This window comes from Podarcis muralis, chromosome 1, assembly GCF_964188315.1.
Source record: "Podarcis muralis chromosome 1, rPodMur119.hap1.1, whole genome shotgun sequence".
Taxonomy (NCBI): Eukaryota; Metazoa; Chordata; class Lepidosauria; order Squamata; family Lacertidae; genus Podarcis; species Podarcis muralis.
Genome location: NC_135655.1, coordinates 86,999,335 through 87,024,947, shown reverse-complemented (window position 1 = coordinate 87,024,947; position 25,613 = coordinate 86,999,335). Strand labels below are relative to the sequence as shown.

Sequence of the window (25,613 nt, the reverse complement as noted above, 5' to 3'; positions counted from 1 at the left end):
TCTTTTCTTTTTTTAGCATGCCTGCAACCGCGGTCAGGAACATCTGGAGAGAGATCCCCCAGGATGCAACAGGAGTGGTAAATTGTAAAGGGCTTGTAATTTTATGTTGTCTGGAAAGGGAGGGCTGAGGGAAAGCAAGTGAGAAAAGACTTTTTTTCCTTTTTAATTAAAGAAACAGCCAAACATAGATTACAGTGGTTAAAATGAGTTCTGTGGTCTAAGGCGAAGACAATTTCCCGACAAATTTAACTGGATGCGCATCGCTTGGTTGTTGTTATCATCACCATCACCATTATAATTAATTAATTGATTGATTGATTGGTTGATTAAATTTGTATACTGTCTTTCATCTGAAGATCACAGGGCTATTCACAATATAAAAATGCAAAATGGGAATGCAAAATACATAATAGAAACAAGCATGAGTCAGGGAAATCCAGGCAAGTCAGGGAAATCATCAGGGCTTCTCTCCGTTCCCTAAACCCAAAAGAATTTAGTTTAAAATATTACTGTTCCGTTAAAAGAAATTATTTTCACTGGACTTGCAATCCTAAACACTGTTTCTTAGGAGCAAGTCCCACTGGCTTACTAGCAAGTAAGCACACAAGTGGGATTGGGTTGCCTCTCTTATGATACACACGCAAACAAACAAACAAATACCATACTATAAACTAGACTATTTGCCAAAGGTAGAATCACCATACTCTTTGGATAGCAGGGTTTGACCCAGAATCTAGACATACTGTGCATCACCCATTGAGGGAATTAACTGGCCCACTGGTACTTCGCGCTCTTTCGTAGGCGGCGAAAAAGAGATAAGTCCACAAGTCTGTAGTTCTACAGACAGTAGAGAAAATGTGTGGTGCTTCATTCCATTGTTCTGTAAGTAGTAGAGCTGCTTCTGCCTCCCTCTGTTCTAGTGGATGAGTGAGAGCCACACTGTGTGAAGTTGACCAATGAAGACTGAATAACTATTAGCTCCTCAGGTTGGCCAAAATTCTGCTGGGTGGAAACTGGATCCCGTTATATGGAGTGGGATAACATTCCAGGTGATGTCTTGCCATAATCAGTGATAATTCTGCCCCCTGCCCCAAATTATGATCACTAGAAATACTTTTCTCTGAGAGACCCTTGCCATTTACTAACCCTATATGATGACACGCTGCGGTCTCCGGACTGTGCAACTTTAGTCCGATTCAGATGCAATTGCTAAATTGTGGCTTGGCCTCTGTGAATAGGCATTGTGCTTCGGTTATCTCCCCCTTCTTCTTCTGCAGCCACCCTCAGTAGAAAGCAGCTTCATAGTTATAATGGTGCAGCCAATTCCACAATCCTCTTATGAAGGAGTTCTTATTGTAGTGGGTGTGTCTTTGCAACACAGGCATGCTTACTACATGGAGAATTCAGCCACAAATTCACCTTCATGGGATTTGTTAGTACAGAGACATGCACAAGGTCAGCTCATGTACGTGACTAACAACAAGAACAGCTAGAGAAATTAAGCTGGATTTCTGTTGATCTTGACACCAAGATCTAGTCTCAACAAGGTCAGGCAAGTCTAAAAAGGTCCACCCAAAGTGTTCTTTAGTTGACACCACTCTTTAATATCAGAATTGGAGTTGAAGGCATTTCCTTTCTTTATGCCAGTCCATCACTATGTGCTAAAGGATAAGAAAACCCTATTGCGGGTATAGAATCATGAGTATAAGGCGGTATACAAAATAAAAAAATAATATTGGACTGGCTCACACTCTGATATTGCATGGGGTCCCAACCACATCACACTCTTGTCATGTTGCATCAAGATTCCTACCAGGAAGAAGTGTTGACATTACAGTGGTACCTTGGTTGTCAAACTTAATCTGTTCTGGGAGTCTGTTTGACTCCCGGAACTGTTCAAAAACCAAGGTGTGGCTTCTGATTGGCTGCAAGAGCTTCCTGCACTCAGTCGGAAGCCACAAAAGCCTCGTCGGACATTCGGCTTCCAAAGAACGTTTGAAAACCGGAACACTTACTTCCAGGTTTTCAGTGTTCGGGAGCCAAAACATACGTGTACCAAGGCGTTCGAGAACCAAGGTATGACTGTATCTCTAGGTCTGCAAAATTCTTGAAATTGGTTTTTAGGATTCTGGTTACCCCACAAGCTTGAAATCTGCTATTCAGTTCTGGTAGCTCAATCCAATTCTGCAGTAATGCTTACTGATTCAGCACTGTTGTGCTCAGGTCCTGCATTTGGCTTTTGATAGGCCCCAGGACAACACAGAAACATAGATAGGGTCTTCTGCAGGATCAGACCATTGGCCCATCTGGCTCACCATTGTTGACAGAGTGGCAACAACACCTGAAGGTTTCCAGCATGGGATATTCCCAGTCTCACTTGGAGATGATGGGAACTGGAGCTGGGACCTTCTGTATTCTACCCAACCCAGGATGCTGGGTTACATGTGGCCTTGGCTTGACCCAGTAGGACTCTGCTTGCAATCTCAATGGTCTAACATTATTCTGAAACCACTTTGATAAGGCATGTGCTAGGGATCTGCCATTTCCTGTTCCCACATGCCTTAATGGAAACCAAAGGTGGGAAGAAGTTACAGTAGTCTAGATTGCCTGATTTTACAAGAACAATTTGGGGGTGTTGTTAAAGAAGTCTTTTTATACATTCCTTTTCTGTTGCTATGGGTTGCCTTTTTTGTTTTTCAGTGTCCCTGTGCCAGACTCTGAATAGAAAAGCACCAGATGGAGGGGAACTGCGGAAAGCCAGCTACAGGGAGTAAGGTGTGAGCACATCCTTTCAGGAGGAGGGGGCATGTGGGAGGCTTGCCATGTGTTCCATAAATGCAAAGTCACTTGCCTTCTTCACTCGCTTGAGCTCTGAGGTAGATTGCACCAAGATAGCTCAGAGGCGGGGAAACAGGATCTGGCTAGCAGGCAGGATCCTGAGCTCTTTTGGCCGGGGGGGGGGGCAGGTGAAATAACTTCAGAAGAGAAATCAGGAGTGCACTTTCTTCCTTTGCAGGAGCAGCTTAAATCAAGCAGCACATGCAAAGGAAGATTCCCACAGAAAGTGGGGATGGCATTTGGCACTGATTATTCCGTAACAACCACAACATTACTTAGTCTGCATCAGTCAACAGGTGCAAGGCAGGTGGATGTGGCTGGGATAAAATGGTCATGCTGGCCACACACACACACACACACACACACACACACACGGGCTTCCTGTGCCAGAAATGAAGCACTATCTGCTTGTCTGTCTGTCTATCTATCTATCTATCTATCTATCTATCTATCTATCTATCTATCATCTATCTATATCTATCTAAGCTCTACAAGCTCACATTACTTGGGAATCAGTATATTCAAATCTTGCTCTGTGGTGTTGGTAGAACCAGTTATTTATATCAAGCAGCAACAGTATAAGATGGAAAACAGTCTTTATGTCATAATTTGTGAGCCTTAAGGCAAAGGGTGTGTGCAGAGCTATCATCACAAGTTATATATGCAGGTACAGTGGTACCTCAGTTTACGAACTTAATCCGTTCCAGAAGTCCATTCTTAAACCAAAACCGTTCTTAAACCGAGGTGCACTTTCCCTAATGAGACCTCACACCGCCAGTGCCCTTCTACCATTCAGATTCAAGTTCTCAAACCAAGACACTATTTCCAGTTTTGCGGAGTTTGTAAACCAAATCGTTCTTAAACTGGACTGTTCTTAAACTGAGGTACCACTGCATATTGTTTGAATTCTTTAAAAAGGACCACCAAGATTCAGTCACAGGACAGATGACTGGAACTGTCTTTCGATGCCAGAGCTCAGTTCAATGTAAGATTTTTTTCAGAGAGAGAAAAAGAGAGAGACATTTGCCCCAACTTTCCCAATATTAAAATGTTTCTGCTTATAGGAACAATTCTATTCTATAAAGGAAGCTTAACTGAACTGCCAATGAGTTCAGAAATGCATCAGCACAGGAACAAACTTGTATGCAATTGTGAGAGACTGCTGCAAACTCAAGGATATAATTAGAACTGGGTGAGTATGTCATGTCATTGGGTAAATGCTGCAGGAATCTCTCTTTTATCTGAAATATCAATGGATGACATTTTTAGTGATCAGACAAGGGCCTGGCTCCCTCAAAGTTGATGGAAATTCAAGACGGCATACCCAGGAGGACATTAGTGCTACCCTACAGAAAGGGGCCTTTGTAACACCTTTACATATGTGCAAGATGTTAGAAAAAAGGAAAGGTCCTGACTTCCTTTGTCTCCTCAGCTTGGTCCTCGGACCCTTGTCGGCATAAAACAGTCCACGAGGAACGTGTCCTTGCAGAGTATTTTCTGCTTTTATTCTTCAAAGTCTTTGTCTGCAAAACGACCGACCAACCAACTGTACACACATCAACACTACCAACTTTCTCTAACCAAGCAACCAACCCACACCACAACACTAACATTGACCACTCTATATATACAGGAACAATTAGGTGAAAGCTTGCATGAGTCATTGTAGGCCGCTGACTCATGCTGACTTAGTTCTTTTAGCATTAAAGAAACAGCGGCCAATTTTTAGCCGTGACACCCCTTCTGTTTCTTAAATGCAAAAAACCCCAACAGAAACAAAACATACATACACTATATACATAAACCCAGTTTTGTCATCATATCCCATATTCTGCCTCACAGGATGAGGTCACGACAAATCCTTGTTTCTTTGACCTCCATCCAATTATGGAATTGGCAAACATCATAACCATTCCACTTGTAGATTTTCTGGTAGCTACACAGCTTCCCCAGTCCGCATCAACAAATACTTCTAGTTTTTCATCTTGTGTACTAGATATCTTCAAACATACATTTAATGTCCCCTTTAGATATCTGATAAGCCTTTTCAAAGCACACCAATCAGCAGTACTGGGTTTAGATACACATTGGCTCAGAACATTTGTAGCACATGCAATGTCTTGCCTTGACCACTAGCTTAAATACAAGTGATCCTTTTTTTGAGTGATACAACTCAGGCTGATCAAATTCATCATCACACAGTGTCTTTGGGAAATCTGGTGTCATGGGAGTCTGAACTGGCTTGCAGTTTTCCATGCCAAACTGCTTTATCAAATGAATAATTTTCTCCTTCTGGCTCAATAGGAAGCTTCCATCAGCTTCCCGCCATACTTCTACTCCCAAGTAATTGCTTACAGGCCCTAAGGCTTTAAGCTTAAACCTCTTTTCCAGCTGACTTGTGAGCTTCTGGATCTCATCCATGGAACTCCTTGTTACAAGCAAATCATCAACAAAGACTAAGAGCATTAGATATTTGTTGCCTGTCCCCTTGGTGTACAGGCATGGATCAGCCACACTCCTTTTAAAACCAAGTTTTACAAGGGCTTCATTCAAACACTGGTTCCAACACCTTCCACTTCGTTTGAGACCATAGACAGCCTTTTTCAAAAGCCAAACTGCACCATTCCCCTCTTCAAACCCAGGGGGTTGTCTCATTAACACTTCATGGTCTAAATTTGCATGCAGATATGCAGCATCAACATCAAAATTGTGCACTGCTAATTGTCTTACAGCAGCAATGGAAAGCATTAAACGGGGCGAGTGAAGAGCTTTTCGGCTTGGGCAACCCATTCTCTGAATGTGGGAAAACACTCTGATTTCTGCTTTAACAAAAACAACCAACTAAAACATGATTTATCATCTATTACCAGAAAAGCATATCTGGCGCCCCTTCAGTCTTCTGTGGAAAAGGGCCTATCACGTCACAATGGACAAGTTCTAAAACCTCTTTAGATACTCTGTCACTTTTAGAAGCCACAGGCTTCATCTTAGATTTGGCCATTTTACATACATTGCAATCTAGGAAACAGTTACAGCTATTTACTTTTAGGTTCTTGCATACCTTTGGCATCTCTGAAAGCACATGAAAATTTGCATGACCCAGTTTTCTATGTAGTTCATGTACACACCCCTTATGAACCGACAAATTCTCCTGAACCATCTGGGCTGTTTAACAGACTTGTCCTGCATTACACATAACCCATTTCCCATCTTTGCATGGCCACATACCTGTGTTCCATTCTTTATTAGACAACCATCCTGCATGAACTTAACACTATACCCTGCATTAATCAAACAGCTTACAGACAGTAAACAATAGTCCAAACTGCTGACAAACAGAGTCTCTGGTAGAGTAGTGTTCAAGCACTGCAGGAAACATGTTCCGTGGCCATCAATCTTGCTTCTAGGACCATCAGCAAGACAGTTCGAGTCTTTTCCTTCGACTGGCTTCTCCAGGGTCTTAAAGTCCTCCCGACTGTTGCAGATAATCCTGCTGCTGCCAGAGTTCAGCAACCACGTTCCTCAAGGTTCCTCTCCTCTCGAGAAAATGCAGGCACAAGCTGAGCAGAACGAGTGCTCTTCTTCCCTGAAGAGAACCCCTTCTGCTTACGTTTCTGTGTCGATTGCTGTCTCTGCTCCACGTCGTCTCCTGGAAGTCTTACCCTGTATTGACGCTGGAGATGCCCAGGTTGGTTGCATCTATAGTATCTCCTCACTGTCATGGCCAAGTCCAAATCTTGGCGTTGCTCCATTGGCAGGTTCTGCTGCTGGCCCCCTCGGCTGTAACTCCTCCACTCTTGGAGTTCAGCCTGTCTATCTGACCTTCTTTCTGCTTCTTCGGTCATTCTTCCAACCACATACTCAAGGGTCAGATCTTGGGGATGCATACTCTCCATGCTGTTAATCATGGGCAACCAGCTTTCAGGCAAACTTGAAAAGATAATGTATGTTTGGTCATTCTCATCATAACGCTTACCTCTCTGCTGTAGTTGAAGAAAGAGAGATTTCAGCGTTTGAAGATGAGTTGCCAAACTCTCACCTTCTTTCATAACAGTCCTGAACAGCCTTCTGGTCATAGAAATTATGGTTCCAGCAGTTTCTCTGACATGCATTGCCCTTAATAAATTCCAGCACTCAAACGCTGTGCTGGCATTTGCTACATGCAATAACTGAGAGTTGCTCAAACACAGCATAATTTGGGCACGAGCCCTTTCATCCAACTGTCTTTTCTCAGCAGAGTCTGTTATGAAAACCTCAATCTCAACACAGTCCCATAGTCCATCTCTCCTTAGTAACTGCTGCATTCTTATCAACCAACTCAGCCAGTTGCTTTCTGAGAGAAGTAAAAAATAAAATAAAAAAATGCCTCCCCCAATATTTACAACTTGGGAAGACTGGAAATCTGCCATCTCTGCTGGTGCTTGCTGAGCCCCTTCAGTGGGGCTTCCAGCAATCTCTCCTGACTCTCTCTTTAGAGTCCGACCGGACTTTCCTGGCTGGCACTCACTGGCTTCTAACTGCCACCTCTGTCAACCCTCAGGTCCCGCCTGGCTCTGCAACCGGTGTAGCTGCTCTGTGAGTCACCTACTGTGGTCCTCTAGCAGTTCAAACTGTTCTAGTAGCTGACGCTGAGAGCTTTCCTGATCCTCAGATACTAGCCGCTCCAGCGTCACTGCAGGCAGTTACAGCTTGCCACCAACTGCTCCAATGCACAGCCACTGGCTCCATACACCACCAGGACTCACCAGCTCCCTACTGAGATGCTGTCAGTTGTTTTGCACTCTGCACATGCTCAGAAACTCTGGGCCCATAACCTATCAGTGTTTGAAAAAAACAAGGGTCCTGACTTCCTTTGTCTCCTCAGCCTGGTTCTCGGACCCTTGTCAGCATAAAAGAGAGTATCCTTGCAGAGTATTTTCTACTTTTATTCTTAAAAGTCTTTATCTGCAAAATGACTGACCAACAGTACACACACCAACACTACCAGCTTAGTTCTTTTTGCATTAAAGAAACAGCTGCCAATTTTTAGCTGTGACATATATAATTGTTGTTCAATAGCCAACTGAATGAGTCATTCATATAAAGGCAAGGTCATTAATAATGAAAACCTGTCTCTAGCTAGAATGGGTGGTTCAGACATATTGTTAGATTCTAAGAAAATGTTTATTAAAAAAATCACAAAATTTCTGCAATGTAGAGATTTTGTATGAATGGAAACCTCCAAAACCAAGCAGGCACACACATCAGCATTGATCCGGTTCAAGTGAAAGCTTCTGGGAACAAAGAATCATGTTTCTTGTGGATTATAAAACTGCACTAGATAGGGAAAACAAAGATGCATAACAAGAATAGAAAGGTTAAAGGTAAATAAGTATTGTCAAGACAGGATGAAGAACCCCACAACAGGCACAAAACTTCTCTCTCTGTACTCCATGTTTAGGTCCAGGAAAAACATCCAAACCTTTTGCAACTGTACTGCTAGGTATCAAAGTACTGGTCTCTGCAAAGTGCCACCACGTGTGTTAAATCTGAGCAGGGCATTATAAAATGAAGCAACATCTATTCTATCTATGTTTTTCTAGTGTCACATTTCGGCATCAATTTCAAATTCTATTTTTAAAAAAGGGACTTTGCTTTTCAGATTTTCTCTCATGCCTGAAAAGTCTTTCTCATTTCAAAGAGAAGGATGATCCTGTGCCTCCTCCTAGCCCAAACATGCTCGTGTAACATGAACCCCATGGATCAGGGCACTGCAATTACTGAAATCTCCATTAGCAGAACTTGTAAAACCGTCTGTACTGAACTAATGTTGCATCAGGCCAAAGGCTAAATTCCAGGCAAGGTCACAAGTCTTCTTAACTCCTCTTCATACCACGGGAGAGCTAAACTCTACACATACACTAAGTAAAAGAATATAAGTTTGACCATCCCACCCCCCCTCCTTCCCCAACCTTATAGTGTGTATAACAATAATGTCTCAAAAGAAGAGACAATGCATGTACTTTTATAAACCAAGAAAATCTTTAATAATTTTTTTAAGGTCTCAAATTGCTCAAATCAGATCATTTGTGCAGAACCCATTGCTTAGGACAGTAATAACTAATCAATAAGATGCCATAGATCCTAAGCATCTTGTGCTATAATATTGCTTGGGATTAGACAAACTCATGGAAGGATGAGATAGGTGCAATAGCCATGACAGATAAATGCAACATCCATAATCAGCTATATCTCTAGTGACCAGATGCTGGAGACAAACTATCAGGAAGTGGCTGTTTTTTATTGCCCTGTACTTGTATCCCCCCCCCCCCAATATTTATTAGTTTTCCATTTCAATAAAAAGAACATCAACATTTCTTATCCTCACATATATTCTGACTCTTTCAAGTCCACTCCTTCCTCCCTTCCCCCTAGATGGCTTTCTAATTACATTTCCTATCTTCTTTGCATTTCTATTTCCTCTTATTTACTTTGTATTACTTAAATCCACATACTATGCAATATTGCCCTGTACTTGTAAGCTTCCCAAGCTCAGCAACTGCTGGAGATAAGAGTACTGGACTAAATGGAATTATGGCGCTAACACACCTGGATAAAAATTCCAGCATAGTCATGGAAACACTGGGTAACTTTGGACCATCACTTACAGCAGGGGTGGCTAACCTGTGGTCCTCACAATATTGCTGGCCTTCAGACTCCTATCAACCCCAGCCTGAATGGTCTATGAGCACGAATTATAGGAGTCCAACGACAGATTCCCCATCCCTGTCTTAAGTCATGTTATAGGTCTGGCAAGGAAAACTGATATAGCTGTTCCAAACTCTGTGCTAGCACAGATTGGCAGGTTTTATTATTACAGAATTTTATTTTATTTTATTTTAAATGCATTCTGTATCTCACACTCCTCACAAACACATCCCAAATAGTTAGTCTGTACTCAAGCCCCATCAAACTGCTTAAGGTTTTCCACAGTCCTGAAGCTCCAACAGCCTCCTTTGGCAATATCAGGTTCAGTTAACACCCACCTCCAATCTAGAAGAAAAGGAAGAAAGGCATGTTTGAAACAAGGAGAGAGCAGAACATCTGCTAAAAGGCAAGAAAAAAGTTTAGTCTTGCAAAATATTTTCCCGAAGTCCACAGTTATATAGCACCCACACAGAAAGACCGCCACATGAATCAAAAGCCTCTATTTATTTCAGTTAGTTGCTTGCTTGATATTTATTAGCTGTGCTAGTAGTTTTAAATAACCAGCATTGTAATTCTTTCTGCCTTTGCAAAATCAAGGAGCATCTGAATTGTCTTTCTAAGGATAGTCTCTGTGGAATGATCAGAAATGGTTCTAGGTCTTCCCACCACTCCAAAATTCTGTTGCACCAGTGCTACTCCTGGAAAAGTGCAAAACAGGCTGCGATAGCGGCAATTTCAGTGACAGCTCCAATAGCAATAAAATACTGCCAGGATCTTGACCGGTTAGCAGTGAGTGCTCCATAACTTGGGAAACATTGAAAGCAGAGGCAGAACGGCAACTCAAAAACACCCTACAAACAAAAAGCTGTATCACCCAATCCACTCCACAGAAATACTGTGCATTAGGAGGTGATGGTCCTATGATCTCTTGGGGACTAGCTGATTTATTGGCTCTGGAACATCTGCAGCAACAGTTTATTACATCAGATGTGTAAAAGCACACTAAGAAGGTGCTCCAGGGAGGAACAGAGGATGATCAATCAAGTTAACAAGGTGAGAGAACAGGAAAGGGGGGGGGGACCTAACAAGAATACTTCCGCAACAAATGGAAGGAAGTGTGGGGTTGGGGATTGGGGGGGTTACAATAAAATTGCCACATACAATCCTTTTATTCAAACCTTGAGAAATTTTGTCAAATAGGTTTATGGAGCCCAGTTCTGTAGCATCCAGTATCAACGGCTAATAACTGAAGAGTTCAGGATCCCTGAAGTGCTCCCCTGCTGGTGTGCACATTCCTCATTTTCAACGTTATGCTCGCTGATGATCTTTTGTGGGAACTGGCTTGTGTAAACTGCATTAACTTTAGTTCTCACCCAGTTGCCTTGCAGAGCAATCCTAAGTGAGATGGAGATTTAAGCGGCGAAACATAAATCACTTTTAAATCATAAATCACTTGGCAGGGGGTTGGACTCGATGGCCCTTGTGGTCTATTCCAACTCTATGATTCTATGATTCTTTGACTTCCAAAGCTCTGTTGACCTGCTCTGGCCAAGGAAGAAGTGGGGGGCACTTTTTATTCTCTCCCCCTTGCAGGCAGTTTTTTTTAAAAAAAATGTCCACTGAGAGAAAAATTAACTACACCAGCTTCAGGATATTGTAGTTAAGAATCCTGAGCCAGGGCACTGACAAGGAAACAAGGCAGCTTTTGATCAAGGAGTTTCAAGACCACCCAAAAGACACCCCAGATTAGACCATGACACTTCCCATGGACAAACTAGGGACCTCTAGGATGGACAGACTGACCACCTGGTTGGGTTTCTCTCCACCAACAGAGCTAAACTTCTTTTCTCATCCTATCCCTACTCATTCATCCTTTGGCAAGGGTTTAGACACTGCCCATTGACTTCCTGCTGTTCCTCAGTTCTATGTCTATGTTCCAATTCTGTACATCATGGCTTTAACTTTTGTGAATCACCCAGAGAACACCCGTTAATGGGTGGTACAGAAACATTGTGAATACATAAGTAAGCAACATCTTCATTTTTCGCAAGTCTGTTGAAAGTACAAGAGGAGTTGGCTGTGGATTGCAAAGTTAGTCCCTACCACAGCCGCAAAGGTGACTCAGGGTTTTTCAAGTTCACTGGGGCTAACTCCCAGGTAGCATTCACCTTTGCTATTGCTATAGAGACTATTGTAGCCAAACTTATCATTATTGTTTGAAGATACCAAAAATGGTCATTGCATAAAGGTAGCCAGTGTGGTGTAGTGGTTAAGAGTGGTAGTCTTGTAATCTGGGGAACCAGGTTCGCGTCTCCGCTCCTCCACATGCATCTGCTGGGTGACCTTGGGCTAGTCACACTTCTCTGAAGTCTCTCAGCCCCACTCACCTCACAGAGTGTTTGTTGTGGGGGAGGAAGGGAAAGGAGAATGTTAGCCACTTTGAGACTCCTGAAGGGGAGTGATAAAGCGGGATATCAAATCCAAACTCTTCTTCTTCTAATGAAAATGATCTAACCCCCCAACTGCACACATGAATCCTCAAGGCTAATTGAGGATAATCACATGCTTATCCAAGATATGAGTGACAAATGTGGACCCCTCTGCCCAGTAAAGGTCTAGCTCTTGCAGCTCTCCCCAGGCTACACAGCCTCCTCCGTTCTTGGTTCCTGGTTGCTCTCTCCAGGAACCAGGTGCATGTATCCTGGTTTTCACAACATATTTTAGTCTATTTTCAGAAATGAGTATTCTCCTACATTGATGAGTTAACATAATAAGCAGTCAGCAGCCTTTAGCCTCTGAAACTTCAAATAAAAAATTGCCGGGTCCTCATTCAGCAAGTTGTGTTTATGTCAGTAAGGATGAGAGTTACAGACAGTCCTTTGAGGTCTGGGGTCAATTGCTAAATGGATATTTATCATTCAGGAGCTTAGAATGAACCCATGGACTCATTACACATAGAATTTGGAAGGCTATACCTCAGGTTAAGAACTTCGTTCTGGAGGTCCGTTCTTAACCTGAAACTGTTCTTAACTTGAGGTACCACTTTAGCTAATGGGGCTTCCCACTGCCGCCACAGGGTGATTTCTGTTCTCATCCTGAAGCAAAGTTCTTAACCCGAGGTACTATTTCTGGGTTAGCAGAGCCTGTAACCTGAAGCGTCTGTAACCTGAAGCGTCTGTAACCCGAGGTACCACTGTACTGAAAACAGTTGGCAGAGACTCTTGGTTGCATCTACCCATGCCTGCAATGGATGGAATGTAGTTGCTTGTTAGCAGAAGTGAGGAAGGAAATCCACTCAAAATAGCATCGAGACACTACCTCAGTCAATCTAATTGGCACTGAGTAACTTCATGGGGAGAAGTGAAGGTTTAAGACTTTATAAAACTGGACCCCAAAAGGGTACAGCTCTATTTGGCCCGTCAGTTTGATTTGCACAGACTTGATATTTTCATTCCAACATTCCCCAGGATACCCACAGCCTTTTTTGCAATCAGCAACAGCATCCGTTTCTTGCTGTGGATTATTTGTATTTCTTTCTGCCTACAGCCTTTTCTGGATTGGCAGCCCAGACCTCAGTGGAAGATTAAACAATACCGAAGCCCACAGCAGGAGAATTCTCAGTCTTATTCCTTGTTTCACTTGGGCAACCTTCCTGACTCTCATCAGGGACAAAATAAAAGTTGCCAACCCCTTAATTTAGGAATTGCATACAAGTTTTGCATTCCAATCCCCAGTCAAGAGAAGGGTTTTTCTACCCCAACCTGCTCTGTGCAAATAAATGCAGTCCGTGGGATTTGCACGTAAAACAGAAATAATTTTTTAAAAATCAGCTCTTTGACAGATGAGAACATGCCAGAGTATGTTTCAGAATAATTTCACATGCGCTCCTGAGAATGATCTTAAGCTATGCCCCCCTCTCTCCACACTTGAATTCAGCAAAGACCAATTGCCCCAGTTAGCCATCTCTGTTTATCATGGAAAACCTCCCATCACACACTCATTTTTTATTGTATTGGAATGCAATACTGAACAAACAACATTATGTGAAGTTTTTTTTCTCCGTTGAAAAGTTAACTTAATTAAATGAAGAGTAAAACCATTTCCCAAAACTCACTACAATCTTCGCCTATCTGATGGGAGTCCTGCTTTCTGTGGTTCAATGGTTTGAGCTTGTTTTGCTGCTTTCCTAGACCTCTCCAGTTTTAAATCTCAGAGTTCCTCACTTTTATCATTACACTATTATGGTTATAGTATAATGGCGTGCTCTGGTCCATGGGGTCATGAAGAGTCGGACACAACTAAACGACTAAACAACAACAATTATGGTTATGTTCTGCATTTCCATCTACCATCTCTCGGGACAATATTGAGGTGCATGGAGAAAGCTGTCAGTGTGCTTTTTGAAAGTGTTATCAGGGAAACTGCTACAAAAGGATTTAAGAAGCTGATTCGAGCAACACCAATGAAACAAAGTGTTAAGGTGAACCATTTATCATAGCTGAAAAGTAGTCCAATCCAAAATCGCAGGGCCCAGGTAGAAAAGTTTCATTTTGTTTCAGGCTGCAATCCTAAGTACATAGCATAAGGGAGCTTCCTGTGTTTCCGAGTAAGACCATTGGTTCATCCATCTAGTTCAATACTGTCTACTCTGGCCTGCAGAGGCTCTCCTGGGTTTCTGGCAGCTCTACTTTGAGACACCAGGGATTCAACCTGAGAACTTCTGAACACAAGTCAGATCCCCTAGCACTCGGCTATGATAATTTACCCTCAGTGAGTCCTGCTGAATTTAAAGTTTACTTTTCCAACAGGAAGGCTTGTGAGTGTGCTGTATGTGTGCGAAAAGTTAAGTGAGTCCACACACATATATTCAGAGACGTCTGAGATAATTGTACAGTCAACAACTCATTATGGAAACAGATTACGACAAAGTACTTATTGTAGGTGAAGATGGCCTATGTCAGACAGAAGGTGTGTGTTTATACCTATATTTTACACACTGGTTTTTAGGAGAGTTTCTTCCCACCTCAAACCATAATATGAGAGATACAGACCCACACATGCAACCCTTCATTCTCTACCTTGGTCAGCGTGAGTTAAAATGTCATTGCAACTAGCTGCTTATGCCAAGGGGTAGGAGCTACCACAATCAATTGATAAGGAATCAATTGCAGCACCCCCCAGGACATAATGGGTGATATCCAACTCAGTCATACTCAAAAGTAGACCCATTGAAACCCATGGACTTGAGTTATTCCACTGATTTCAGTGGGTCTGCTCTGAGAATGACTAACATTGGATTTCATTCTATAGCAGAAATGGGGAGCCTTTGTCCCTTCAATTGAGGAACTCCCATCTTCTCTAACCATTGGTCATGCTGACTGTAGTTGGTGGAGTGGTTTCCCTTTCCTGGTCTATAGCTTTAGCTGCTTAGACAAGGGAAGTTAATAGTAGATGACCAAAGAAAGTTAAACTCAGGCCGTGTTGCCTCCGGCTGCTTCATATGTCTGCCACAGGTACATCACAAACATCTAAATGGCAAATCATGTTCTTAAACATTCCCAAGGACATGAGTCAGGGTGCCACAGGAGGACAGCTCTTAAACACATGTCCACTGCATGAAAAAAGATACATAATTTTCATTCACACTTCACATATTACTCTGCAAGACACAGCCGAGTAATATCTGTGCACTCACAGCAGCCAGGGCTGCAATTTAAGATTGTAAAGTAGCTCTTGAGAATCTTTGTGCCACAGAACCAACAGGCAGAATTGTGATGGACCATATTTTTGAATGTTGCTGCTGCTGCTCTCTCCCCACTATCCTGCCTTTAAAAAGCCAGCGTGCTTTGTTGGAAAGTTTGACGAAGCCTTTTGTGAGCACACTTGCTTATTGCATGCAACTTTTCACACAGGAAAGTAGTTAAATAGAAGGCATCTCACTTACAGTCTTGATAGGGCAGAGTGGATTATTTAGTTTCTATGTGTTAAAAATGTTTCCAAGTTGTGTACGAAACACCGAAGCAACAATGTACCATCTTAAACAGTTACAAAAACACAGTCACATATTAAAATGTTACCTCAATATGAAGTTACTAATAGTTCAGAACTCTATTGCCGTATCTTCATTTTTGCATAATACATATCGCACATTGGCTCTTTTAATTTTGCATGCAATAGGAAGTCTATTCCTCAGATCCAGCCCCACACCTGTCAAATTTACCCAAACTACCTGTGACCCACCTCAAGATCCTTATGCATGAGGCCTTCCTCTCCCACTCACCCCACATCAAATTCCCCAATGTTTGTGTTCACCCATTGCTACCCATGCCTTCCTCCCTTCCCATCCCTGCACAATAATGCCTCTGCTCACTAGTTCAGCTCTTGACTCCTGATATCCTTTTACACCAGATTCTTCTTCTGCTTGCTGCCCCAACAGCTAGTTTACCCTCGGCAGCCAATTTCCCACACGGGATCCTCAGAGATGACAAAAGCACTCACTTAAATACATTGTTATTAGGTCGATTCATAACAATACCTCGGACACCCCTTGTTCGAAGTAAGCCCGACGTCTTTTCAAGCCTAGTGGTTAGAGTGTCAGGTAGGAACACGGCTTGACTCCCTACTCAGCTCAAATGAAGAGTGATCTGGGGCCAGTCTCCGCCCTTCTGCCTAACCTACCCCACAGGGTTGTTGGGGGGACTAAATGGGGAGGGGGAGAGCCGTGCGCGCCGCCCTGAGCTCTTCGGGGGGAAAGGTGGGAGATAGCAGCAATAAAATAGATCTCTACAATGAATTGGAGAGAGGGGGAGCACACTGCACATGCTCAGAGGGCGGGAGTTCATTTGACGCCCTAGTTGCCCCCCAAGCCCCCCGCGCGGAACCGGCGCCCCGTCCACTCACCGGTCACTCGGTGCTCGGCGCTGGCGGCGCCGTACTCGGCGGCGTCGCTCCGTCGGGCGCAGGTGCCCTGGCCCTGCACTAGCGCCTGCAGGGGCAGCTCGGCGCCGGGACGCGGGTAGCAGCGGAGCCCCGAGGCGCAGCGCGGCGTGTAGACCCCGCACGGCTCCCCCTCGAGGCGGGCGCACACCCGGCAGCAGCCGCAGCCGGGCTCCCGCACCAGCTCCGGGCACGCGTCGCCCTCGGATCCCGACGAGACGGGCGGCGACGGCGCGCAAGCGGCCAGGCGCTCGGCGGTGCACGGCGAGCACATGAACAGCACCTCGGGCAGCGCCACGCGGGCCGCCGGCAGGGACGCCCACAGCGCCAGCCCCAAGCCCAGCCACAAGGAGCAGCGCCCGGCGCGCGGCTGCAACAGCAACTGCACCATCGTGGCGGCAGCGCTTCGCGGAGTGAGCGAGCCAGCCAGCCTGCCAGAGAGCGCCCGCCGGCCGGGCAGGTGCTGCGGGGTGAGAAAGGGGCGGGCGCGCCGGCGCCGCTGGGTCCTAAAGGCAGGCGCGCTCGGGGAGGGAGCTGGGCTGCGCTCTGCTCCACCCCTCTCCCGCGCTGTCTCTCTCTCTCTCTCTCTCTCTCTCACACACACACACACACACTCACACTCACACTCACACGTTCTCTCTCTCTCTCTCTCTCTCTCTCTCTCTCTCTCTCTCTCTCTCACCCACACACCCACACACCCACACCCACACCCACACACCCACACATTCTTTCTCTTTCTCACACACTCACAGTCCCCCCCACTTTTTCTCTCTTACACATTCATTCTCTCTCTCTCTCTCTCTCTCTCTCTCTCTCTCTCACACACACACACACACACACACACACACACACACGGTGACGCGTTCTGCCCTGCCTGCCTCGACGGAGACCACAGACTTCCTTCGGAGTAAAAAAATCATATAAGCACCCCAACTTCTAGGGGATGAGATCCCTTTGCCCCCCCCCATAAAATATTTGAGGGGTATGGCAGGGCTTCCTTTGCGATTAACGGTTGCGTGACAGGCAACAATTCCACAGGTGCAGCTTTCTTCCGGCAGCAGTTTGTATCTTGGCTTTCCTCTCCAAAGAGCTCGCGACACTTTGAGTTTGGGTGTGATGGCTTTGACAACGAGGGGCAGGATCTCAGGGCCGACCTCACAGGGTTGTTGTGCTATAATAAAGGGAGATAACCCTGTGAATCCCTGAACAGCAAATTTACAATAGGTACTCAGCCTTTACTCGATGAAAATCATGGGGTGCGTGCCTGGGGGGGGGGGGAGCAAACCAAGAGGGCAAGTGAGAATGAAGCTTTATCCACTTCATGCACCAACATTGGCTAGAAGCTGAGTCAGGAGGCTGGCAGTATTCACCCCTCTGCTATTATAGATGTGATTACCAATGTTTCTCCATGTCCTGTTATTTTAAAGAAGCATTAAAATTATTGATTTCTTTCTTGCTAAATTTATATCCTGCTTGTTCTCCCAGAGGAGCATGGGGCAGAGTTCTGGTTTGATCAACTGCATTTTGTTTTATTTTTTGTGGATTCCTTTTTTTTATTATTCTACACCTGCTTCAGACTAAATTGGTACAAAAATAAACATACCATATATTAAGGGATATATCAACACAGTAATAATTGCTTGTAGAAGGACGCCCTAATTTCACAGATGATTTCTTGGGGAAATTTCCTGGGTGTTTTTTTTTTTTTTAAGTTGATTCTAAAAAGTGAGTGTTTAAAAAGCCTGCTAGACTCAACTTTTCTTCTTCCTTTTAGAAATCAAGTTTTGAAGGTAATAGCAAAAATAATACAAATCTGTGAAATACTGATTGTGTTTGATCTTTGATAACCCAAAGTGAAAATTGGTGGTTGCATTTAAAATGAGTGTGTATGAGATGCTCGTTAATGCACTTATTGCACTCTTGTAATTGGGAAAAAAATATCTTTAAATAAATTTATGGTTCTCCTTAAGGCTGAAATCCTACTTGAGAGTAATTTAAATTAAAACCAGTGAGAATTGTTTCTGCTTAGACATGGGTGAGATTGGGTTGAACTTGTTGCCTCAAATGCAGGGAGAGAATTATGAGTAAATGTATCCATCCCAAATATCATGATGCTGTATTCATCTGTGATGACACCATAACATGACACTAGCATAATAGCTGTCTTAACCTTCCACCCCGCCCCCTTGTGCTTCAGCAGATGGGCCTCTAAAGCCTTGATATGGTAATGGAGTGAGGTTTACCTTCCATCATGGAACCAAAGTTGGTGATACATGGAGTTTCTAGGAAGTCACAAGTTCAGGCACTGACCAGACCCAAACTTGCTTAGCTGCAGCAAAAGAGTGGACTTCAGACCATAGCCAAGGTCTTGAACGAGATCTCTGATGACACCATTCACTCTATATACCTCAACAATCTTCCACTCACTTGAAATATTCCAAGTCTGTCTCTACATGACTCAGAAGTTCAGAATGTGCTGCACACAGATGACCCAATCACAGTATCAGCAACATGAAGGATTAGCAATAAAATTTTAGCTTCTGAAAGATCTTTGCAATATCTGGGCACTGAAAGCAAACTTGGCAGATACCATGGTCATGATTTTTCAAAAAGAATATGAAAAGCAAACACAACAATATTCTATGACCAACCCCCCCCCCCAAAAAGAAACTAGGGAAAATCATCTGAAAAGGAATATATCTGAGCCTTATAATTAATGTATCAGACACCTGCAGTTTATCTATTAAAGCCCTATTAGAGAACTAAGAAAATCCCAACAACTCACCAGTTATAAATATACTATATTTATATATAGATATATAATCTAATTCTACAAATTCCACCTTACTGGTGTGAATGATGGCTTGGAAGCATTCTTAAAATTAATAGTACACTTCTTAGCACACACACACAGCAAACAGAAGGCTTGCAATTCTCACACACTAGTTCTCCAGGAAGGATATAGGACTTTTCCCAGTATGTAAACACACATAGCAAATGGTAGATGCTTCTTTCTACTATTAAGTGTACAGAAACCAATTTGAGCTCCCGGTACCGCTGGAAGCAGCCCATGTTCCCTCAGTTATAGACCAAAGGGTTAATTCAAATGCAGGGGAAAGAGGGAGAGAAAAAGCCCTGCCTATATATTATCATTAACTGAGTTCAATGACCTTTGGACAAGTGAAGCAAAAAGAAAAGAAAAAGGGGGTGGGAGAAACCTTAACAAAATGGTACTGAAGCAGCTGGGTCAAGTGCTAAGACAACAATGCACACAGTCTGGTGGAACGAAGAGGACTACATTAGTATTAGATCTGCCTGCTGCAGATTCTGGGGCAGAAAGTAGTGCTTTATGAGTGGATACAGAGAGCCATTAGCCCTGTGATTTGTGGTCCTATGCAAACTCATTGTGGGATGACTGAAATGTTGAAGAATCATTGTTTCGACACTAGTGATCTTTGCTTCTTCCAGTACACTGGCATTAGTTTGCCTGACTTTCTTCTGTCCAAGGTACCATGCATGCACCTCTCTGCCTCTGCTCTTCTTCTTCAACATGTCCATAAATAAACTAAAGCATAATAGTTTTATGAATCAAGTGAAGAACAAACAGAAAGACACTATTGTCTCTGTGCCACTCTCTTGTTTGATATAATGTCCTGCCTGCTTCTTTGGTAGTAATAAATCAAGTTTGCCTTCACTATTGGTGTTCTGCTTAACCCCCCCCCCCCCCAACTCACACTTTGACTGCAATCCTGTGCACACTTATAGCACAAGCCTAACTGTCTCTACTCAGAAGTAAGTCCATCAACTCTTTGCTTTTGTAATTGGTTAATTCAGTGCTGTAATCAATCAAACTTTGCAGTCCTGGTCCCTTGAGACAGAAGCTGACTCTCATTCCCTGCTTTTTCCTTGCACCAGTAAGCTGACCAAGTTGAACAAGCAAGGAGAACAGAAGGAAGAGGTGTCTGTGTTCTGTGGAAGAGTTATAGACAGACATCAGGGCATACATATATATATGAAAGGCTGCAACTAATTCAGGTGGGTGAGCTTTGAATGGCTCATTGCTTTGACCTCACATTCTGCAGGAGGCAAGAACAGGCTTGTATGGGCTCAGGGAAAGAGGACTTCAAGAGATGGTGTGATTATGAGCAATTCTAGTGTTCCTTTTTTCACCATATTTTTTAAAAAAAACCCACAGTGGTATTTTCCTCCACCCCTACAACTTTTTTTGGCCTGTTATTTTCTGACTTGATCTCAGCTCACAGAGGGCAAGGGTTGTTAGACAGTGAATGACTTTAATGAGTGGGGTGTGGCATCTCTTCAGCCGCCATTCACTTTGCAGCCTTCATGTCCCCAGAACACCCTGGGGAGTATTTGGCTAGGTGTCTGAATGATAAAGGGAGCAGTTCCTGTTAAATGGTTTCTTAAAAATGATCCTATAAAATAAGTCCCTTTGAGTTCAGTGGGGCTTAGTGCTGAATAAGTGGGTATAGGAATGCAGTCCAAAATCATGCAAATACTGCTTAGATGAGACCTTAGGAGCCATTGAGTGATGTCTCCTGGGGGACAGGATGACTCTACAGTTTCAGAGCCTTTTGCTGTTGGTATATCTGACAATGGTTTTCATTTGCAAAGAGTTTTATCCCTGTTGGTGCTTGTAAGGTAAAGGTAAAGGTAAAGGTAAAGGTACCCCTGACCATTAAGTCCAGTTGTGACCGACTTTGGGGTTGCGCTCATCTCGCTTTATTGGCCGAGGGAGCCGGCGTACAGCTTCTGGGTCATGTGGCCAGCATGACTTAGCCGCTTCTGGCGAACCAGAGCAGTGCACGGAAACACCATTTACCTTCCCGCCGGAGCGGTACCTATTTATCTACTTGCACTTTGAGGTGCTTTCGAACTCCTAGGTTGGCAGGAGCAGGGACCGAGCAACGGGAGCTCACCCTGTCGCAGAGATTCGAACCACCAACCTTCTGATCGGCAAGTCCTAGGCTCTGTGGTTTAACCCACAGCACCACCCACGTCCCGCTTGTAAGGTACTATCATCATTTTTGGGTGGGCGATAGAAGATGAAGGGCAGTGGCTGGTGAGGTAGGATGGGAGACAATGACCAACCAAACCACCTTTAGCAGGGACTGCTGCTTGGTGACAGTGGAGGAGGTAGGGAGAAGCTAAGGAGGCCCCTTTCAGGTGTGCAGTAGGCGAATTTTATTTCACTTTTAATTTGGATACCTCACTTCTAGATTACTATACACAGGGCAATTTACAAGCTGAAGAAACAACAAAATAGACAGCAAAGATCACACACCTAATAACAATCTGATCCAATAAAAAGAAGCAATATTCATTAGAATATAACAGTAAAGGGCAAATTAAATATCAGCAAATAATAATTAAACAGGTTACGCTTAACAATTACAATAAAGAATTACAAAACAAGAATCAATAAAAAGTCACGATGCATAAAATACCACAAAACAGACATAGGCCAACGATGTCCTCACTGTGCTGGGTGCTGCAGCTATTCACTAGCATTGCGACTGCTGTCCTCTGGCCCATTATGCGAGGGGTGGGGAACCTTTGGTCCCCCAGGTGCTGCTGAACTACAGCTTCCATCAGCCTCAGCAAGCACAGCTAATGGGCAGGAATGATGGGAGTTGTATTTCAGCAACATCTGCTGAGCCAAAGGTTCCCTACATTCCATCACGGTGCCCTATTGCGCCATATGCAGTTTAGTCATGCTGGCCACATGACCCGGAAAGCTGTCTGTGGACAAACGCTGGCTCCCTTGGCCTGAAGGGAGATGAGCGTTGCACCCCATAGTTGCCTTGGACTGGACGTAACTGTCCAGGGACCCTTTACCTTTACCTTACATGTGTCCTGCACCATTGTGTAGTATATCATTGCCTATATCAGGGTTGGGGAACCTCCAGCCCACCAGCTGGAACCTGTCCATCAAGCCCTACACTACGAAAAGTTCCTGTGCCATTAAGACTTCTGCATGTCCTCAGATTCACAGGAATGGGAGTCTGAGCCAAATAAACTGATGACAAGGAAACAGTTTATTTAAAACTCTTGCCTAAGCCTTCAATATGATGCCCTCTTACCTGGAAGTAAATCCCCTTGAGCTCAGTGGAGTTTATATCTGAGGAGGCACATATAGAATTGAGCTGTTACACTGTGTGGCATCTTTACAACCGGCTCTAAAGTCTCATTTTTCAAAAGCAACTGTTGCACTTTTATACTATTGCTAGAGTGACCAGGTTGTTCACTGAGGGCAGGAATTGCTCAGCTTTTCATTTCCTTCCTTAGGGCCTATCCATTGTTCTGACTTTGTGCCTTAGCTCAGGAGTTAACGTCACTTTTCTTTCTTTTTGCAATTGAATATCGTTCTGTGGTGGGAAGGAAGGGCAATCTTTGTTCAGAGGCTCTCGGTGCTTGCCTGAGCCATTGTCTGCTGCTCTTATTCATTTGAGGTTCTTTGTTTCCAGCTGAAACCATAATAGTGGAAGCAAATTAGACAGATTCAGATGACATATGTGTTGCTTCTCTGCAGATATGCAAAATGGAAAGGAGCCCCTGTTTCTAAAGCACAGTCATTCCTGATTTGTGTGTGTGTGTGTGGGGCGGAATTACAGCTGTTCCGAGTTTCTTTCTCCCTGGGATGTGTAGAAAGCAGGATGCAGTTCATGTGAGCGGCAGGCTGCAATTACTCCCAAGGGGTGGTGGTGGGGAGAATGGCAGGTTTCTGACAGATTTAAGCTTTAACAAGCAGGGCTCTGTTCCTAAGCAGTTACCCTCCATATATAAGTCGAGCTGTTTGTTGTCAGGGTTTTATTTTACCCCAGAAAATGTGGCATTGCCAAACAGATGTAGGCTTGTTCAGGCGGGGAGGGGAGTTCTGCTTTTGTTAAAGAAGGAGGGCGGGCTGCGATTGCACCTCCTCCCAGAGGCATGAGGTCTTGCAATTGTCTGTTAAAAAGTATTCTCTTTCAGAGCACCACTTTCCCACAGACATCTACCATTGATGATTTTACAGCTCTGTTTTGTCAATGAAACACTATGCAAAATAAATGGGCAGAGCAAAAAAGAGACGCCAAGGACTGGGATGTCCTTACCTTATTGTGTTGTTGTTTTTTAAGGGGGGTGGGGAGAGATATAACTTAGCAGAACTTGGATGTGTGTTATTTTCTTAATGCCCCATATCTTAGAGCAGGACTAGATATGAAATTGATTGATTGCATTTACATCCCCCCCCCCTTTTCTCAAAAAAACTGAAGGTGACATATATGGTTCCCTCCTTCGTTTAATCCCCACAACAAGCCTGTGAGGTAGGTTAGACTGAGAGACAGTGACTGGCCGAAAGCCACCCAGTGAGCTTCATGGTCGAGTGGGGATTTGAACCCTGCTCTTCCTAGTTCCTAGACTGACACTCTATCTACTACATCACACTTCTTGTCAACTGATGGGCTTCTCCCCTGTAACATTTAGCCATGCTTGTGGGGAAGCTCAGTTGGTAGAGTTGGCAACTCTTAATCCCAAGGTAATGGGTTTGAGCCCCATGTCAGGCAACAAGATTTTTACACTGAAGGGCTTTGGCTTAGATGACCCTTATGGTCCCTGCCAACTCTGCAATTCTATGATTTTATAGTGCTGTCATGTCTGATTATTAGCACATTTTGGATCCAATTCAAAGTGCTGTTTTCTTTTAAAACCTTTAGAGTCTTAATCCAGCTTTCCCTAACCTGGTGCCCTCCAGATGTTTGGGATTACTACTCACAGCAGCTTGTGGAAAGCTGGCAGCTTGGAGGCTGATGGGTTTAACAGCTGCACCCACATGAGCCTATGCCTGCCTTCAGAGGCCCTGCTCAGTGACCCACCTGGAAGATGGGCAGGTGCTAGAAACAGCCTTCTCTGTAGTAGCCTTCAACTGATGGAACTTCCCCAAGGATGTGTGGTTGGCCCTCGGAGCTGGCGTATTTTAAAAGGCTTTTAAAAACCAGCACATTTAGAAAGGCTTTCAGTTGGAGTGTTGTATTGGTCATGCTGTTGCTTTATTGTTTATGGTTTTTATCAGCACTGACTTTTATTTTAATGTAATTTCTGTATAGTCTTGTGGTTTTTTTAATGCCTTGCCCCTCAGGCCTGAGATCCCTTCCCCTGGTTTAGATGGAGGCAGCATGCTACTGAATGCCAGTTGTAAGGTAAATGGTAAAGGACCCCTGGATGGTTAAGTCCAGTCAAAGGTGACTATGGGGTGCAGCGCTCATCTCACTTCAGGCTGAGGGAGCCAGTGTTCATCCACAGACAGCTTTCCGGGTCATGTGGCCAGCATAACTAAATCACTTCTGGCCAACGGGACACGGTAACGGAAGCCAGAGCGCACGGAAACGCTGTTTACCTTCCTGCTGCAGTGGTACCCATTTATCTACTTGCCTTGATGTGCTTTTGAACTGCTACATTGGCAGGAACTGGGACAGAACAATGGGAGCTCACCCCGTTGCGGGGATTCAAACCGCCGACCTTCCAATCAGCCAGTTGTAGGGGAGCAGTATCAGCTATTGTCTTCATGACCTGCCTTGCTGGCTTTCTTTCAAAGGCATCATCATTGTGGTTATCGTTATTTCTCTATACCACCTTTCATCTGAATATCACAGGGCAGTTTACAATATAAAAGCCCCAAAATACATACCATAATAATAACAAAGGAAAACAATACCCCTCAGATTAGAAGGTTTAATTAGTCAAAGACCTGGGAGAAGAGGAGGAGTTTTTGCCTGGCATATAAAGATGTATAACAAGGGTGAGCCTTCCTGGCCAGAGCATGCCACAAGTGGGGAGCCATCACAGAAAAGGCCCGTTCTCATATTGCCGCCCTCCAGACCTCTCACGGAGGAGGAATACAAAGAAGGGCCTCAGATGCTGGCACCTCATTGGTCACCCTTGTCCCATTAAACTTTAATTAGTTTAATGCTAAGCGCAATGTCCAGTGCGCTTCCACCGCCACAATGTCCCATTACAGCAGAGCATTTCGCGCAGCAGTTTAAGAAGGGCCGGAGTGTCAGTATCCCTTCAATAAAGGAATCTTGGAGCAAGCGGTTTGGAACTCAAATAAAAAAGGTTTATTTACACAAAAACAAAAACCCTGGTGACAAACC

At 44.1% G+C, this 25,613-nt stretch overlaps 1 protein-coding gene and 1 long non-coding RNA gene across 3 annotated transcripts in view; both read right to left on the bottom strand.

Moving 5' to 3' along the window:
* IGFBP2 (insulin like growth factor binding protein 2) overlaps window positions 1–16,920 on the bottom strand; it is a 57,881-nt gene extending 40,961 nt beyond the window's left edge. The window contains exon 1 of one of the 2 annotated variants that reach the window (XM_028742484.2): window positions 16,426–16,920. In XM_028742484.2, coding sequence (XP_028598317.2) covers window positions 16,426–16,852 — 427 coding nt within the window. In that variant the 5' untranslated portion in view covers window positions 16,853–16,920. The remainder of the gene's footprint in view (window positions 1–16,425) is intronic. The other variant, XM_028742492.2, reaches the window with a different exon arrangement.
* Window positions 8,841–16,054, bottom strand: LOC144328904 (uncharacterized). Its single transcript, XR_013394285.1, has 2 exons — window positions 10,704–16,054; window positions 8,841–9,870 (listed from the first exon to the last, which is right to left on the bottom strand). It is a non-coding gene; the product is annotated as an uncharacterized LOC144328904 (long non-coding RNA).
* Window positions 16,921–25,613: the final 8,693 nt, after the last annotated feature.